At 42.3% G+C, this 20,021-nt stretch overlaps 1 protein-coding gene and 1 long non-coding RNA gene across 2 annotated transcripts in view; one reads left to right on the top strand and one right to left on the bottom strand.

The window, feature by feature from the left end:
* LOC117521073 (dynein heavy chain 11, axonemal-like) overlaps positions 1-20,021 on the top strand; it is a 138,553-nt gene that overhangs the window by 79,101 nt on the left and 39,431 nt on the right. Inside the window, 14 exon segments of the mRNA XM_034182390.1 lie at positions 2,003-2,112; positions 2,242-2,404; positions 2,596-2,719; positions 4,706-4,848; positions 4,944-5,105; positions 9,290-9,349; positions 9,435-9,608; positions 9,701-9,847; positions 10,017-10,130; positions 13,505-13,648; positions 16,959-17,141; positions 17,256-17,261; positions 17,405-17,506; positions 18,741-18,875. Coding sequence (XP_034038281.1) covers positions 2,003-2,112; positions 2,242-2,404; positions 2,596-2,719; positions 4,706-4,848; positions 4,944-5,105; positions 9,290-9,349; positions 9,435-9,608; positions 9,701-9,847; positions 10,017-10,130; positions 13,505-13,648; positions 16,959-17,141; positions 17,256-17,261; positions 17,405-17,506; positions 18,741-18,875 — 1,767 coding nt within the window.
* On the bottom strand, positions 291-19,545 carry LOC117521074. The gene is made up of 3 exons (XR_004563878.1): positions 19,534-19,545; positions 10,817-10,821; positions 291-378 (listed from the first exon to the last, which is right to left on the bottom strand). It is a non-coding gene; the product is annotated as an uncharacterized LOC117521074 (long non-coding RNA).

The raw sequence follows: 20,021 nt of genomic DNA, 5'->3' as shown, positions 1-20,021 counted from the left end.
GTGGTAAACATACCACTGTCCCAGCTTTTTTGAAATGTGTTGCAGGTATCCATTTCAAAATGAGCAAGTATTTGCACAAAAACAATAAAGTTTATCAGTTTGAACATTAAATATCTTGTCTTTCTGGTGTATTCAATTGAATATAGGTTGAAGAGGATTTGCAAATCATTGTTTTCTGTTTTTATTTACATTTTACACAACGTCCCAACTTCATTGGAAGTGGGGTTGTATTCTGATGTATTCAAACTGGTCCATTATCCTTGGTATGTGATAAATAGGCCCGACACCATGAGACATCCCCATATCATGATCCTTGCTCCACCATGCTTCACTGTCTTCACAGTGTACTGTGGTTTGCATTCAGTTTTTGGGGGACAGCTGACTGCAGCCCCTAGACCCAAAAATAACATTCTTGCTTTCCACAAAATCCACAAAAAGTTGCGCAATTTCTATTTAGGCCAGTCAGTATGTTGTTTGACAAATTGTAACCTCTTTATCACATCATTTTTTCAACAGTGGGACTTTGCGGGGGCTTCTTGCCCATAGCTTGGCTTCACAGACTCATCTTCTAATTTTTACAGTACTCACAGGTAATTTTAGAGCTTCTTTGATCACCCTGGAGCTGATCATTGGCTGAGTATTCTTTGACTCATTTGAATGGTGCTTTTCCATTTTTGTCCAAGTCTTTCTGGATTTGTTGCCATTTTAAACCATTTGAGATCATTTTAGCAACCTATCATTTTCTGTCATTTTATCTGCCACTTGACAACAAGGCAACTGTCATGGCTAATTGAGCATGGGATGCAAGCTCATGTCTCATCAGCCTGTAGCTAGTCACCTCTGGTAAGGGTGTATAGGGTTAAAGACCAAAACACCTCATGAGTCAGAGGAGCACGACTGATGATGTGTCCCACAAATTCAACTTTCTTCTCCAAGTCTGTCATCCACCATTCACCTACATGTCCACCAGTTATGTGTATGTACTTGCACAATTGATATCAACATCTCATCCTGTGTTTCGGAATCTCCACTTCTTCGTATGTTTTCCCCTCTCCAATCATCTTTTTAATCAAAGTATGCTGTTCTTCAGAACAATAACTGGAACAACCCATTTTACTCAGATTTTCAGAGAGAAATGCAGTACAGCCAACATGTACATTTGCTGCCTTCATCCTTAAATAAAAGCCATCTGTTTCACACCTGTTTTTTTCACAGACATTAAAATACACCTTTTTGTGAACAGCCGAATATTCCTTTTTCTTCACTTTCTGTGGAGTAACAATAAATGTTATAATTTTTTCTTCATGTTTTGATTTGGAATAGAACATGCACTTTTCCCAATGCATTTGCATGTATGCGAATAAACACACTGCTATTATTTTGAACACAACTGTATATATATTTAATGTATCAATAATCAGTTCTTGCCTGGAGCACTAGTAGATTCTATACTATGAACAAATCTTCCTCTACTAGGTTTACGCTTTTTTTTAAGATTAGTGTTATGTCAGTTTTGCACCAGTTTTATGACAGTTATAGTGTGGTTATGCTACTACGTGGGAGCTCACTTTACTTCTATGTACAGTATATTTCCATTCACACACACACTAGCACCACCAGACTTTCAAAAGATGTAACTACACAGTAAAAGAAAATGGCAAATCTAGTTACAAAGCAGAGGGACACGGAACAAGACATGAAAGCCATGGGTGAATTTAATTGTCTTTTATTTGAAACAGTTTAGACTATGGATTATTTCTATCTGAAATAGTGGAAGGCATAAAAGTTCTATCATTTCGTATCTGTTAGTAAGTAAATGAGAGTGAATTTTCCAGTAATAAACAATTAATTATCAATCAGTTTGACATGAATTTTGAATTCATGACTAATCTGCTTGAGCCCTGACACATACATGGTTTTATTGCTGGAAATCTTCTTAGATTTCTTTTCAACATTTACACACAAGAGCCAAGCTCATTTGTTTATTTGCTCACTTTGTCAGGCTTCAGACTGGGAGAAGCTGCAGAAGACTTTGACAGATGCTCTGGAGCATTACAATGAGCTGCACGCTGTCATGGATCTGGTTTTGTTTGAAGAAGCCATACAGCACGTGTAAGACACACACATTCATCCAAACACACATCATCTCATAACATCCACAATCCAGGAATGATTACACACATGAACACTTATGTAAACACACTGTGCACACAACTGCTGGCACTGTTGTTTGTGCACAAGGTGCCGTATCAGCCGTATCCTGGAGGCCCCCTACGGTAACGCCCTGCTGGTGGGCGTTGGAGGCAGCGGGAAGCAGAGTCTGTGTCGGCTGGCTGCCTTCCTCAGCACACTTGAGGTTTTCCAGGTCACCCTTCGTAAAGGCTACGGCATCAGTGACCTTAAGGTATTTATGTAACTGCACACGTGTGTAATACATGCAGCATGTCATTGCATGGAGATCCTGAAGCCTTTTCATACTGTCACATGTTGTTCAGTTTTTAGAAAAATCCCTTTTTCGATTAGAAATCCAACATTTGAAATAACGTTTTGTCTCTGTCTGAACTTTGTCTCTTTTCTACGTCTCTGCTTCTCCAGAGTGACATAGCAGCATTATACATAAAAGTGGGGGTGAAAAACATCGGGACGGTGTTTCTTTATACAGACGCCCAGATTCCAGATGAACGTTTCCTCGTACTGATCAATGATATGTTGGCCTCAGGTGTGTTAAACCCCAATAATGATTAAAGATTTGTGTCTTCTTTTTTAAATCAAACAAAAGAAAAAATTGAAAGTGGATCCTTTTTTCTTCCTTCATGGAAACTTGAAAACCTGTAGTACATGAAATCACAGACTCAAAAACCTTCAAACACAAACTCAAAAACATGCAAGGTCGAAATGTCATCAAGTAAAAAATAAATGCTCTTATGTGAGTAGTTCTTCTGCAGTAGTGGAACCAGTTGGTGAGTTAAATTTAATTTAGGGTCACACTGAAGGCAGCATACTTTAATGTGCACCGTACAAAGGAAGGCAAAGCATTATTGGTAGTTTTCACATGATACTGTCGTGGTTTTCACAGAAAACATTGACGTCTGAATACAGAGTAGAATTGCACTAATTTGTGTGCCCATGGACTTGTTGGTCAAAAAATGAGTTGTGGTCAGATGCAGTTACCTAGCAGCAGAACAAAACACTATTTATCTGCTCATGAAATTTCTTTGAAATCTGTTCATTACTTTGAGAGTTATAACTGAAAAAGCAGGATATATTCGGATATATCCTGCTAAAAAACAGACAGACAAAAGCAAGTGAAAATATTAACTGATTGGTGATAAAATAAAAAGAAACCAAATACAACCCCAATTCCAATGAAGTTGGGACGTTGTGTGAAATGTAAATAAAACAGAAAACAATGATTTGCAAATCCTCTTCAACCTATATTCAATTGAATACACCACAAAGACAAGATATTTAATGTTCAAATTGATAGACTTTGTTGTTTTTGTGCAAATATTTGCTCATTTTGAAAAGGATGCCTGCAACACATTTCAAAAAAGTTGGGACGGGGCAACAAAAGCTGGGAAAGTTGATGAATGCTCAAAGAACACCTAATTGGAAACACGTGAGTGTCATGATTGGGTATAAAAGGAGCATCCCCAAAAGGCTCAGCTGTTCACAAGCAAAGATGGGGCAAGGATCACCACTTTGTGAAAAATGAAAAAATCAGCCCAGTCTCACGTGTTTTTTTTTTGTTTTTGTTTTTTTTTTTGTCTTCCCGTCACGAAATGAGTCAAATTTTCGTGATGGGGTTTTTTAACTCACTATTACTAACCCTACTCCTACCCCCAATCCTAACCTTAACTATAACCTAATCCTACTCCTTCCCCTCCCAGTCGTACATCAAGCAAAAATGGGAAAGAATTCCACCTACAGAGCTTCAACAATTAGTGTCCTCAGTTCCCAAATGCTTATTGAGTGTTGTTAGAAGGAAAGGTGATGTAACACAGTGGTAAACATACCACTATCCCGGCTTTTTTGAAACGTGTTGCAGGCATCCATTTCAAAATGAGCAAATATTTGCACAAAAACAATAAAGTTTATCAGTTTGAACATTAAATATCTTGTCTTTGTGGTGTATTCAATTGAATATGGGTTGAAGAGGATTTGCAAATCATTGTATTCTGTTTTTTATTTACATTTTACACAACATCCCAACTTCATTGGAATTGGGGTTGTATATGACATGGGATACTCTGATTGGTTTATTTAATGTTGTGTCCACAACACCCCCATGACTAATTTGGTGACTTTCTCCAACCCCTTTCTGGGTAGTTAGCAATGTGTGGTTGGACACACCCTAAATGCACCAGAAGAAGAAGAAGAAGAGGAAGAAATGCATTGCTATAGTGCTTTTCCATGCAGCAGATGTACAAAGTGCATTACAATGATGCCTCACATTTGTGTTTCAGGCAATGTACTATATAGATCGTCAGGAATGGGCCCCAGATCTTGCTTTCATGCAAGTAAAACAATAGCACACCTTTTGGGGGGTTGTCTGAATATTGGCAGTTAAGATACCAGTGAGCACTGGAACAGAGCACAAATGGCATCCTCAACAGAAAACAAAGAGATGTTGTGACAACTTCTGCAAAAAGCACTGCATTTACACATGCACAAAACTCAGAGCTACTGGTGTTTGTTGCTTTAGGAGATATTCCAGATCTGTTTAGTGATGAAGAAGTGGACATGATTGTGACATCCATCCGTATGGAGCTGAGAGGGTTAGGACTCGTAGATACCAGAGATAAATGTTGGAGTTTCTTCATTGAAAGGATACGACGGCAGCTCAAGGTCTGCAACATTGTTTGTGTGGCATTTAACCAGGATAAGGCATTGTGTATAATATTTAATAGAATTCATAATTTACCACCCTCAACTATCTCCAGGTGGTCTTGTGTTTCTCCCCAGTTGGCTTCACATTGCGCACACGTGCACGGAAGTTTCCTGCATTGGTGAATTGTACAGCCATAGACTGGTTCCACCCCTGGCCTCAGCACGCCCTGCAGTCTGTCAGCTCTACTTTCATCGACAAGATACCTGGACTACAGGTGACGGACATAGAGTATGATCATACCTGCCAACTGCGGTGCACAGAGCAAACTTTCTGTTTCCCTATTCACCTTATTCAGCCCCACACACTTTTACAACAGAGGCATTTCCATTTTGTCTTAGGACTTCCGGTGAGCGGTGTTTTCAGTATAGAACAACGGAAGATATTACATGGGTATAAACAAAAACCTTTCTGAAAAGCTCAAAGGGAACAATTCTGGCTCACCCACGAGTCATAACAGAGTGGGAAGATGACATTAAAAAGTGGCCCTTGATTATTTTTAACTACGTTGTGTTGTCACTCGGCGGGGACAGTTTGGCTAAGAGGAACTACGAGCTTCTCACCGCACAGCGGCATGAAATGAGGTACTCTGCACTGCTGCTCGGCCCGTAGGCCGAGACAACGGTGAGAGACCTGTCCCCGACCTGAAGGCGTAGGGACGCGACCCTCTCGTTCACCGGAGCTGGGGAGCAATAAGCAATGCGACCCCAGCTCTCCGCCTCTCCCCGTGGGCGACGCCAGAAAAATGAAGCGTCCAGCCCCTCTCCAGGAGTTGGGTACCAGAGCCCAAGCTGTGCGTGGAGGTGAGCCCAACTACCTCTAGTCGGTATCTCTCAACCTCCCGCACAAGCTCAGGCTCCTTCCCCCTTAGCGAGGTGACATTCCACGTCCCAACAGCCAGGGGCTGTGAGCATGGACCGGGCCGCCGGGCCACCCGCCCTCGACCGCCACCCAATCCTCTCTGCACCCGACCCCCATGGCCCCCTCTGCAGGTGGTGAACCCACAGGAGGGCGGGCCCACGTCACTCTTTCGGGCTGAGCCCGGCCGGGCCCCATGGGCTAAGGCCCAACCACCAGGCGCTCGCACGTGAGCCCCAACCCCAGGCCTGGCTCCAGGGTGGGACCCCGGCTCTGCCATACCGGGCGACGTCACGGTCCTTGATCTTTTACTGGTCATGGAGGTTCTGAACTGCCCTTAGTCTGACCCGTCACCTAGGACCTGTTTGCCTTGGGTGACCCTACAGGGAGCACAAAGCCCCCGACAACATAGCTCCTAGGATCATCCGGGTACACAAACTCCCCCACCACGATAAGGTGGCAGCTAGAGGGGGAGAAGCGTCTGTGATGAAAATCAGCACCTCCAAATCCGAGGCCATGGTTCTCGACCGGAAAAAGATGCTTTGCCCTCTTCAGGTCGGTGGAGTGTCCTTGCCTCAAGCGGAGGAGTTTAAGTATCCCGGGGTCTTGTTCACGAGTGAGGGACGGATGGAGCGTGAGATCGATAGACGGATCGGTGCAGCATCTGCAGTGATGCGGTCGCTGTATCAGACATTCGTGGTGAAGAGAGAGCTGAGTAGGGGGGCAAACCTCTCGATTTACCGATCGATCTACGTTCTGATCCTCACCTATGGTCATGAGATTTGGCTCATGACCGAAAGAACGACATCGCGAGTACAAGCGGCCGAGATGAGTTTCCTCCGCAGGGTGGCTGGGCGCTCCCTTAGAGATAGGGTGAGGAGCTCGGCCACTCGGGAGGAGCTCGGAGTCGAGCCGCTGCTCCTCCACGTCGAAAGGAGTCAGTTGAGGTGGCTCGGGCATCTTTTCCGGATGCCCCCTGGACACCTCGCTGGAGAGGTGTTCCGGGCACGTCCCACTGGGAGGAGGCCCCGGGGAAGACCCAGGACACGCTGGAGGGACTACATCTCTCGGCTGGCTTGGGAACGCCTTGGGGTTCCCCCGGAGGAGCTGGAGGAGATGTGTGTGGATCGGGAGGTCTGGGCGGCTTTGCTTGAGCTGCTGCCCCCACGACCCGACTCCGGATAAAGCGGAAGAAAATGGATGGATGGATGGATGGATGGAAGTTTAGATACTACCTGACAAGTAGTACCACCGTAATGCCAAGATTACGTAACGTTAATATACGTATGGTGTTATTTCATGCAGTTCTTGGTTGTATCAAATGCCAGAAAATGAGTAAATAAGATAGCAGCTAACGCTACAAACACAGCTTACCCATTTGTCTCACTAGCATCTGCCATGCCTTCTTCAATGGAGCGTTGTAGTCCAACCATTTCTCTGGGTAAGGATCCAGTGGTGTGGGTTTTTTCTCCATAAAATGAAAAGAACAGACATAGGGACATTTGGATGGATTTTTCAAATTGAGCGCCTTTAGCCAGCACCGGAGATCCTCGTATTACGATGGAGGAGGGAACAAGTTAAATGCTCCTCCACAGCACTCAGATCTCTCTTTTCCATGTTCAATCTTTGTTCTGAAAGCAATAGTTTCCTCTTCTTCTACTTGTTGTGGCACCCACGAACTGAACAATTAATGTTGCTCATGTTCCGACACTTCTAGTGTACTGTGTTCCCACGTAGCTAATCATTAGACGCAGTGGCAAACCGGAAGTTACTTGACAAAATGGAGCCACCCACCCTGATTTCCTGAATAAGGTGAATAGCAGACGGCAATAAGTGAAATGAGTGAAGCTACTACTGACAACACATCTATCTGAATGTGGTTCACACTACAGGTTTTGAACAACAAATCAGTGACAGATGCACAGTAGAGTACAGTAAGGAACTTTTTTGTAACAGGGTACAGTACACATGGGGTCCTTGTGGACCCCAAGATTGCTTCTTTGCTCTTTTTAAATAAGTCCATTGTTGTTTTTTTTGTTTTCTGTTTGTAATTCTCACTTACATCCATGCCATCATTGGTACAAAGGATTATTTGCTTTACTACCACCATAAGAGCTCAGTAACATAGTTTGAGTTGGGGTTCATACAGACCCAAAACTGACACTGCAGAACACAGTAGGGTCAAATTATTTCTCTATATTACAGTGTTCTAGACAAATACCTGTCCCATATTGGGACAGGTATTTGCTGAGGTTTTTCTAAACATTTTGATGCAGAACACATGGGCATTCAACTAAAAGAAAAAAACTCTGTATACCATAAAAGGAACCCCAGAGGGCGACTGGTGGTCCAATGTTTATTTTTCTTGATGCACTGGTTTCTCAAAATCTTTGAAATGTAAATTTGTGATGCTAATTTATATTTGTAATTTTTGTGATACGTGATGTTTAACCAAGGACTCCCCACTGATTCATAGCAGTTGGTAAGCTATTCTATTTGTGATAAGGTGACAGGAGAGTACATTTGATCAATTAGTTTATTATTCTTAACACTACAACTGCAGTAATGTTGTCATGTCAGCTTTGACATAATGCCTAACGGTGCAGTTATTTCAGTGCCCCAAAAAAACCTGCATAAAATATGGTTTGAATAAATTACTGCCGTTGTTAGTAGAATCTGTGGGTACATACGGGCACTAATGGGAATCAGGGGCTGTATCAGACTTATTTCTTTTGGTAGTGTAGAGGAAAGTATTAACAACACAGTCATGAAGCTCACTGCATACAACTATGAATATGTGAAAATGGTAGAATTGTGACTTGTTCATACTAATATTAATATTCCCTTTTTTCAGTGTCATGAAGCCAATAAGTATATTTTGAGACATGGAATTCATGGAAATATTTCAAATTGGCATAAGCTTATGTTGGAGTCCATGTGGTCTATGTGTGCAAATGAGTAAGTTTCTACAAGGTGGATAAGTGAGGATAACAACACGCTATCTAACATACACAGCATAATGTGGCTAGGGCAATATTAAATGTTTTCCTAAAATAAGATCTTAGCATTATAAACACCTGAGGCAGTGGAGTGTTAATAATGTTTGTTAATAATGGAGAAGGAAAGTCTAAAGCTAAAGTGCTTCTTCTTATTCCATTACAGTATGGCTATGAGTCTTGGTAACCAGTGACCTAAAGAGGCAACTAGATGTTTTTTGTACTAGGTCTCTTCAAAGTATAGCTGGAATGACTTTGTGTCAAATGGACGGTTACTCAGAGAGACTCAGGTGAGGCATATCACTGGTGTAGTGAAGGAACATCAGCTATGGCATTTTGGCCATGTGGTACGTTTTCTCGAGGCATGATCCAGCACGGAGGTGCCTCAGCATTGAGCATGCCAGCGAATGCAGATGGTTAAGCACATGCTCACGTTTCTTTGGGCTGTCATGTTTATTCATCTTCAGTGCTTTTTGTGGCATTCTAAATATGCATGTTCCATAAATTGTTGTTATTAATGTTGTGCATGTGTCATTTCACTGCGCAGGCAAATGTCCGAGTATCTATCAGTGAGTTCATCTCTTATGCCCACTCCAGCGTTAATGAGGTAAGAGTTACTGCACAAACCCATGTATGGAAACACTCCTCTGACATCATCTCTGTCATCCTCTGTTTTTAATGACACGTGACAGGTGAGTGTCAAGTACCAGCAGAATGAGAAGCATTTTAACTACACCACTCCAAAGAGCTTCCTCGAGTTTATGAAGCTATATGGCAACCTGCTGGGGAAAAAACGCACCGAGCTGACCCAGAAGATGGAGAGGCTAGAGAATGGCCTCCAGAAACTACAGTCTACTGCCTCACAGGTGCAAAATATACCATCCATCTTTATCATCAGTTGTTATGAATCTTTTTTTATTCTGTGTTCTTTTGCTGTATTTCTGTTTCTCTTCATCAGGTGGAGGATCTGAAGGCCAAGCTGGCAGTGCAGGAGGTGGAGCTGTGCCAGAGGAACACGGAAATAGAAGCTCTCATCGCTAAAATTGGACAGCAGACAGACAAGCTCAACCAAGAAAGATCTGTGGCTGATGAAGAGGAGAAAAAGGTGATATCTGAGTGTAGTCTAATCATCTCCAGAAATGGCTTCTTCATTCATGTCAAAGTTTGTACATTCAGCCAAACGTAGAAAATGCTTGTGTAGGTACAATAAGGGCGAATGCTTACACTATAACAGAGACCATTCATCTGTTCACACGTATTTTTCGGTTATTCAGGTAGCAGCAATCCAAGCAGAAGTGACCAAACAGCAGAAGGAGACAGAGGACGACCTGACCAAGGCTGAACCTGCTCTCCAGGCAGCCACCGCTGCCCTCAATACACTCAACAGGGTAATATGTTTACCCAGTACGCTCGAGCTGCAATGATTAATTGATTAATCAACTGTTAAATGAACCAGCAACTATTTTGCTAATTTATAATCATTTTGAGTCTTTATTGTTAATTATAAAAATCTCTGATTTCAGCTTCTAAACGTGGATATTTACTGCTTAATTTTATGGACAAAACAAGACATTTGAAGACATCTTCTTAGATTCTAGAAAGCAGTGATTGCCATTTTTTTCACTATTTTCTGACATTTTATCGACCTAATAACTAATCACTTAATCAAGGAAAACAACCAATCAACCGATTTATTATGTAAATAATCATTAGTTGCAGCCCCGCCAAACACTACATAAACATGGAGGTTTGAATGTTCTAATTACTGGTTATATTGTGATCACTGAATTTTATTTCGTCACCTGCAGCCATGCCACTGTGCACACGTGATCCCGTCAGATCTTTACAGATTACTACTTGTTTTGGAACGTCAGGAACACGTTTTTCCATGTTGATTTGGAGTTCCATCAGGACCTCCATCCAGCATAAATCATGTGCTGAAACCCAAATGTGGATCTTTCAAATACATAATTTGAAGATTGCCTATACCTTCATAGAGATTCAATTCAATTTATTTCATTTATATAGAACCAAACCACAACAAAGCTGCCTCAAGACATTTCACACAAGGAACCTAACCTTACCAAGCCCTAGACCTAGAGCAAGCACTCAGGCAACAGTGGTTAGGAAAAACTCCCTCTGATGATTTGAGGAAGAAATCTCAAGCAGACCACACTCAAAGGGGTGACCCTCTGGTTGGGCCATGCTACCGACACAATTGACAACACAAATATACAGGAAATTCCAGGAGTCCATGCTGCTGTCCAGGTTGGGAGCCTTGCAGAAGAAGACACCCACTCCCACCTCTGGATGGAACCGCACCTCAAGCAGAGAGAAAAAAGTACAATCAGGCGGCAGAAAGACAACAAATGTGGTATAATTTGTCAGCATTAAGCAACAAGAAAAACAGAAGAAATGCTAAGGTGATCGCCAGCCACAAGCTCTAACCTTCACTAAAAGGCCCAGACTTTAGATAAAGTTGAGGCTGTGGCGTGCTCTGTTTACTAATAAAATGAATTTAAAAGGGTAGGAAGCATAGTACAAATATGCTAGCCATACGAAAGGGAAAATAAGTGTGTCTTAAAGGGGAACAGAAATGCCCACAGATTATTTATAGCATGAATAAACACAAAAAATGCATTCTTTTGTTAGTTCAAGAAACAATAAAGACCATAAAACATCTACAGAAAACCTTGTTTTAGTTGTGGTCTGAGAGGCTTTAACATCGCCCGGCTGCCGCCATTTATGCAGGTCAGGCGGGTGACGTCACTGGTTGGGGGGAAAATGAGCCTCGTTCTGAGATTCCCTGCCAGAGGCACCAACAAAGAAGTTATATATGAGTACTAGAGTCCGCACACCCAATGCTGCCCACTAAATGCAAACATCCCTTCATGGACAGCGACATGACATCTCCTAACCAGGCAAAATATTGACAAAGTTCACGGATGTTAATGCATTTTCAATGGGGATTCACAACTGAACACACTCAGAAAAGCACTCACAAAATACATGTTAAAATGCCATTCTGACCTGGATATCGAGCCAGGAAAATTAATTAACATTAAATCATGTCACGAAAGTATTAAACTTATGAAAGTTACACGGATCTGCGCTGTTAAGCTGCGCTGCTGGGCTGAACTGCTGCTGCTGTTTTCAGCATAGTGCGGCTCTTAAAACCATTATGAAACATATATATATATATATATATATATATATATATATATATATACAATTATCCTTTATTGACCGAGTTTCATTCATGAAGTCAGAGGTGTCTGTGTCGTCCGTGTTCTCGGATGACATATGCACAGGCAGGAAACATACACCTGTTTATCAACCAAATGTCATGGACAAAGTGACAAGAATAACCAAAACCACTAACTTATGGATGGAAATATTGTCTCCCTTGTTCCTCCGTTTGTGGCTTTGCCAACATGCTCAGCTTTCTGGCATATTCCACCTGTTTCTTGACGAGACTAATAGAACTTCAATGAGCAAGCTCAGTACACTGCCCTCATCCCCAGCAGAGGATGTGCCCTTCAATAACTTCAGCCAATGGCAATTTACATGTCAATTTAGCTGCAAATTTAATTCAAATAATATTATCTACACTGCACTCAAACATTCTGCAAGTGTATGAATAACACTTAATTTTTACCAAGGAATGCACAAACAAATTCTCAAAAAGCGTTGCTGTTCCCCTTTAAGTCTGAACTTGAAAGTCTCTACAGAATCTGACTGTTTCATTGATGCAGGGAGATCATTCCACAGAACAGGGGCATGATGAGAGAAAGCTCTGTGACCCACAGATTTTTATTTATTCACCCTAGGGACACAAAGTAGTCCTGCACCCTGAGAATGGTAGGGAGGTGCTAGTCTGTGAATACTTTTATAGGTTCATAGCACAACCTTAAAATCTGATCTCACAGGGACAGGAAGCCAGAGAAGAGATGCCAAAATGAGTGTAATGTGGTCAATCCTTCTGCTTCCTGTCAAATGTTTAGCAGCAGCATTTTGAACCCATTGGAGACCCCTAATGCTGGACTGTGGTAAACCAGAAAATAGAACATTGCAATAGTCTAATCGAGAAGAGACAAATGCATGAATCAGGGTCTCAGCATCAGACATAGACAGGATGTGACGAATCTTCGCTATATTTCACAGGTGGAAGAAAGCAGTCCTCATAATATCGCTAATGTGGAGGTCAAAGGACAATGTAGGATCAAAAATTACTCCAAGCTTCCTCACTTTGTCAGTGTGATGTAATGTCACACAAGCCTAGGCTAAGCGTTAGCTGGTCAAATTGATGCCAATGTCTCACTGGACCAAGAACCATCATTTCAGTCTTGTCAGAGTTTAAAAGAAGGAAGTTGCTAGACATCCAGCTTTTCACTGATGCAAGGCAATCTTCTAAGGGTTTTACAAGGATGAGATTGCCAGCAGTTATCGGCATGTATAATTGAGTATCATCAACATAGCAAAAACCCAAAACACCACAATATGTGCCCAAGGGGTGCTATATAAAGGGAGAAAAGCAAGGGACCTAAGATGGACCCTTGTGGAACCCCAAATTTAATGTCACTAAGGTGAGAGGTAGTGTTGTTGCACAAAATGTGACTAAATGTGTATGCCACTGGGCAGGCCTCATTTAAGGGGAGAGCAGTAGGTTTAAGCCAGGTTTAATATATGACAGAAAATACTGCAAGGTTGCCTCTATCTTAGACATCCGATAAAAATTTTATATCCATGTGTCCTTTTCTAGTTAAACCTGACCGAGCTCAGGACGTTTCCCAACCCTCCAGCTATTGTCACCAATGTCTCAGCAGCAGTTCTGGTGCTGCTGGCACCACAAGGCCGAATCCCTAAAGATCGCAGCTGGAAGGCATCCAAGATCGTCATGAGCAAGGTGAAAAATGACATCTTCACATATCACTCAAATATTTATTACACCACCATCACACTAGATGCTGAATGAGCCTGAATGCCATCTGAATGAATATTCTGCCACCATTCAGGCAAAGTCGAGGCACAATTGGAAATATGAGTGCACTCCAAACAGTCTGGCAAATTCCTGTGGCCAGCCCAAATGTTTTGCTCCTGTTCAAAACAGTCAGGGTGCAGTCGAGGTGGAAAAATATACGGCAGTCGAGGTGGACTCTAACTGCAATCTGACTGGGAAATTTGCCATGGTCAGACACGTCAACTCCTGCCGGCATGTCCAGCGTGTTGCACGGATGAGCAGTACGTGCACCTCCACTAGATCCTGTTTGGGATTTGCAAAGGAGATATCTTTACGTGCAAAGTCTGTGGCACGCATTCATCTTGTGAACTACACGTGAACATTGCATAATCAAACCGAAAGCACTGTGCGTCCCTGTGAGTCAACACATTCCTCAGCAGCGGGGCACCACAAACACTTCTGAAGGAGGTGTTAAATCCTTACTAAACCTTAGATTACAGATACAGTGAGGAAAATAAGCATTTGAACACCCTGCAATTTTGCAAGTTCTCCCACTTAGAAATCATGGTGGGGTCTGAAATTTTCATCTTACTGTAGGTGCATGTCCACTGTGAGAGACATAATCCAAAAAACAATCCGGAAATCACAATGTATGCTTTTTTTAATAATTTATTTGTATGTTACTGCTGCAAATAAGTATTTCAACACCTGCCAATCAGCAGAAATTCTGGCCCTCAAAGACCCTAAAAAGTCTACCTCCACTCCACTTATTATTCCAAATTAGAAGCACCTATTTGAGGTCGTTAGCTGCATAAAGACACCTGTCCACCCCACACAATCAGTAAGACTCCAACTACTAACATGGCTAAGACCAAAGAGCTGTCCAAAGACACCAGAGACAAAATTGTAGACCTCCACAAGGGTGCAAAGGGCTATGGGGCAACTGCCAAGTAGCTTGGTGAAAAAAGATCAACTGTTGGAGCAATTATTAGAAAATGGAAGAAGCTAAACATGACTGTCAATCTCCCTTGGACTGGGGCTCCATGCAAGATTCCACCTCGTGGCGTATCAATGATCCTAAGAAAGGTGAGGAAGGAGGAAGGAGCTGGTCAATGACCTAAAGAGAGCTGGCACCAGTGTTTCCAAGGTTACTGTGGGTAATACACTAAGACGTCATGGGTTAAAATCATGCATGGCACAGAAGGTTCCCCTGCTTAAATCAGCACATGTCCAGGCCCATCTTAAGTTTGCCCATGACCATTTGGATGATTCAGAGGAGTCATGGGAGAAAGTTATGTGGTCAGATGAGACCAAAATATAAGTTTTTGGTCTTAATTCCACTCGCTGTGTTTGGAGGAAGAAGAATGCTGAGTACCATCCCAAAAACACTGTCCCTACTGTGAAGCATGGGGGTGGAAGCATCATGCTTTGGGGGTGTTTTTCTGCACATGGGACAGGACGACTGCACTGTATTAAGGAGAGGATGACCAGGGCCATGTATTGTGAGATTTTGGAGAACAACCTCCTTCCCTCAGTTAGCGCGTTGAAGATGGGTCGTGGATAGGTCTTCCAACATGACAATGACATGAAGCACACAGCCAGGATAACCAAGGAGTGGCTCCGTAAGAAGCATATCAAGGTTCTGGAGTGGCCTAGCCAGTCTCCAGACCTAAACCCAATAGAAAATCTTTGGAGGGAGCTCAAACTCCGTGTTTCTCAGTGACAGCCCAGTAACCTGGCTGATCTAGAGAAGATCTGTGTGGAGGAATGGACCAAAATCCCTGCTGCAGTGTGTGCAAACCTGGTGAAAAACTACAGGAAATGTTTGACCTCTGTAATTGCAAACAAAGGCTACTGTACCAAATATTAACATTGATTTTCACAGGTGCTGAAATATTTATTTGCAGCAGTAGCATACATATAAATTATTTAAAAATTATACATTGTGATTAACAGATTTTTTTTTTTTTTTTTTTTTTGATTATGTCTCTCACAGTGGACATGTACCTAAGATGAAAATTTCAGACCCCTCCATGATTTCTGAGTGGCAGAACTTGCAAAATCGCAGGGTGTTCAAATACTTATTTTCCTCACTGTAGTTCGTCATGCCCTCTCATGGGTTACATAATGTATGTGAATTATGATCATCATCATAGCTCAAATACCATGTGCAGCTGTGCAGCGCAGCACTGCTTTTCCCATGGCGAGTCAAAGGCTCTGTGCGGCGCCCCGGAGGGTGTCACAGCTGTGAAACACATATCGTGACATGTATACCATCTACCTCTGTACATGTGCAAGCCACGATGGTCCACCTGCGTCAGCAAGCCATCACAACATAAATAAAAATTAAAACTCACCTTTGGAACACCTCCAGCTGCATCTCATGGTGCAGGGCGAACACCAGCCAGGCTGCACCATGTGATAAAATCTGTGTCATCTTGTGATAGCCAACTGGCGACAGCAAATGCCATGTCCACCATGAAATATATATCCAATATGACAAGATGTCCTGCGGCGCGGGGCGCACCATCCAGCCAGACAGCGGGATGCACAGCTCCTCCGTGAGCCTGAAATCATCACGTCGCCCCCGCTGCTGCGATGCATCTCGTGAAGTTCGATTGCACAGTGCAGGTCATGTGTGGGACACACGTTCATTCTGACGGCACATTGTCCTGCTGACAGGTCAGTGCACGTGAGGGAGGGAGGTAGTGAGAGAGAGAGGGAGTGAGTGTTTGGGTGTGTGAGGGGGAGAGGCAATTGACATATTTAACAGATATGACATGTTTCCAGTCCATACATTAGATGTATTTTAACATCCAGTATCGGCAGGTATTGTGAAAAGGGCAGACACAGCACTGGCTCACATCCTCCTCTCCTCCTGTTTGCCATCTAAGTGGTCATACAGCACTCATACATGGCTATCAGAATGTCTATTCCTCTCGATTCCATCTCGAAATTTGGCTTTTTTTCTCCTTGGCCTGATTCGGCTTCATTCGGGCTAAGTGTGATGGGTCCCTTAACTCAGATTCAGACTGCAGTCCATCACAAACTGCATTGAAAATGACAGCTGTTTACTGTAAATATACAAAAAACAAACACTGTCTACATGAGACCGTAACAACACCATGTGGGCCCCAAGGAAAAGTTTATTTTAAACCCTACACAGCATTTGGATTGAAGAAATCTGCTAAGCTGTTATATTTGGATGTGACCATGTGAATCAGTCGACTTAATCCACCCACAAATCCACATCCAGGTGGATGAGTTCCTGCAGGCTCTGGTGAACTTTGACAAAGAGCGCATTCCCGAGGCCACAGTGAAGTGTGTTCGGGATGAGTACCTCAGTGATCCCGAGTTCAATCCTGAGTTTGTACGGCAGAAATCCTCTGCCGCTGCAGGGCTGTGTGCCTGGGTCATCAACATAATACGCTTCCATGAGGTACACACAACAATTACAGGGTTGCCACTCTAGTTTGAATGATGTGCATTATTTTCAATATCATATCTGATTTTTTTTTTTTCCTTTCTCCATCTCTTGTACTGATTTGGACAGATTTTTGTAAGTACACTTCTCCTTTTTCAGTTTTTAAGTGTTTTACACTGACAGAGCATTTGACTACATGCCAGAATCTGTGTAACCAACGAAAACAGATTAAGTCGTTTGTGCCAAATCTCAGTGTGTGTTGTGTGTGTTGTCTTCAGGTTTTCTGTGAGGTGGAGATGAAGAGGACGCATCTGTCTCAGGCCAACGCTGATCTGGCAGAGGCTGCTGAGAAACTCAATGCCCTCAGGAAGAAACTTTCTGTGAGACCGTTTACATTTTTTTTCCCTCATTGTCTACACAATTAAATTTTCATCCATGTCTGTCTATTGAATTATAAACAGAATTACTCCAAACATTCTGAGACTGGGTGAAAAAAGGGTTGGACCTATATATCTGCAAGTTAAGGGATAAAGGGACAAAGTCATGAATTTGATTATATTTATTATGACACGATGAGAAAGGAAGTGCAGTAACTATGGTCTTACCATAAATCACATTTGAGTTTTGCTTTTGTTGTTTTGTTTATTTTTGTTTGTTTTGTTTCTGTCTTGTTCACATATTTCAGTTCATGATCCAGTCTATGTTTTTTAATATAGTCCAGTACTGATACTTTATTAAAAAAAACCTTTTTTAACATTAATTTTTTTCAAACATTTATAGAAACAATTTGAAAAAGAAACAGGAACACAAAACACTGATGCTTGGATCTCACTTGAAATTTAAAAATAATGCACCATAAAACTATTTAAAGTTTTAACTCTGATGTTAAAATTATAATTGGTATGTAAATAAGTTTATTTGTATAGAACCTTTCAAGATAAAATCACAAAGTGCTTTACAATGATAATAAAATGCAATAGAAATACAAAAAATAAAACATTAGTAACATAAAACTAGTTAAAATCAAGTGCAAGTGGGTCTTGAGCTTCTCTTTAAAAGTTTCAGCGGAGTCCACATTATCTCTGTTGTTGAGTTGAATTTTTTTCAGTGTTTTTATTTATTCTTTATATTTTAGATTTATTTTAGATTTATATTTTATGAGTATATTATTCTTATGTGAAGCAACTCATATGGGTCAGAGTTTATTATCCCTGCCCACCCGATGAATGTATCGGTGGAGCTTATACAGTAGTCGAGAAAAACATATTACATACGTACATGTAAACATTTATCACTATGTCTCCAAGGCCTTTGGGCCCAAACTAGCCAAACCTGGCTTTGCATAGTCCCACTGGGAGTAACAAACATCATAGAAAGTGTGACTTGATTTGCATATTTGGTCACAGGATCATCCCGTGCAAAATTGTATCCAGAGTTAGGAGGAGTATTTACCAGTTCACAGCTTCTTGTTAAATCCTTACAAATGATTCTTGAAATGGTCAGACTGGGCTGCTCTTTGGATCCACATTACCCAATCTATTTGATTTTTGCTTCATTTTTATAACTGTCAGGTGACATTTAGGCTTTTACTAATTTTCAAGTGTCCTCTGTCAGGAGCTGGATGGTACACTGGAGACTATGACAGCAGCATTTGAGAAAGCCACCTCAGAGAAACTGAGATTTCAAGAAGAAGTTAACCGCACCAACAAGACTATAGAACTCGCCAGTCGGCTGGTCAAAGGGCTGGAGGTGGGTACAGAAGTGGCAGAGATTTGAGTTTAAGTTCCGCTTCTGATTTCACAGGTTTATTATTACACTCAACAAAAATATAAAGGGAACACTTTTGGTTTTGCTCCCATTTTGTATGAGATAAACTCAAAGATCTAAAACTTTTTCCGCATACACAATATCACCATTTCCCTCAAATATTGTTCACAAACCAGTCTAAATCTGTGATAGTGAGCACTTCTCCTTTGCTGAGATAATCCATCCCACCTCACAGGTGTGCCATATCAAGATGCTGATTAGACACCATGATTAGTGCACAGGTGTGCCTTAGACTGCCCACAATAAAAGGCCACTCTGAAAGATGCAGTTTTATCACACAGCACAATGCCACAGATGTCGCAAGATTTGAGGGAGCGTGCAATTGGCATGCTGACAGCAGGAATGTCAACCAGAGCTGTTGCTCGTGTATCGAATGTTCATTTCTCTACCATAAGCCGTCTCCAAAGGCGTTTCAGAGAATTTGGCAGTACATCCAACCAGCCTCACAACCGCAGACCACGTGTAACCACACCAGCCCAGGACCTCCACATCCAGCATGTTCACCTCCAAGATCGTCTGAGACCAACCACTCAGACAGCTGCTGAAACAATCGGTTTGCATAACCAAAGAATTTCTGCACAAACTGTCAGAAACCGTCTCAGGGAAGCTCATCTGCATGCTCGTCGTCCTCATCGGGGTCTCGACCTGACTCCAATTCGTCGTCGTAACCGACTTGAGTGGGCAAATGCTCACATTCGCTGGCGTTTGGCACATTGGAGAGGTGTTCTCTTCACGGATGAATCCCGGTTCACACTGTCCAGGGCAGATCAATCAATCAATCAATTTTTTTTTTATATAGCGCCAAATCACAACAAACAGTTGCCCCAAGGCGCTTTATATTGTAAGGCAAGGCCATACAATAATGATGTAAAACCCCAACGGTCAAAACGACCCCCTGTGAGCAAGCACTTGGCTACAGTGGGAAGGAAAAACTCCCTTTTAACAGGAAGAAACCTCCAGCAGAACCAGGCTCAGGGAGGGGCAGTCTTCTGCTGGGACTGGTTGGGGGCTGAGGGAGAGAACCAGGAAAAAGACATGCTGTGGAGGGGAGCAGAGATCGATCACTAA

Source organism: Thalassophryne amazonica, chromosome 12, assembly GCF_902500255.1.
Source record: "Thalassophryne amazonica chromosome 12, fThaAma1.1, whole genome shotgun sequence".
NCBI classification, from domain to species: Eukaryota; Metazoa; Chordata; class Actinopteri; order Batrachoidiformes; family Batrachoididae; genus Thalassophryne; species Thalassophryne amazonica.
The sequence above is the reverse complement of the archived record's forward strand: the minus strand, read 5'-3'. Positions and strand labels throughout refer to the sequence as shown.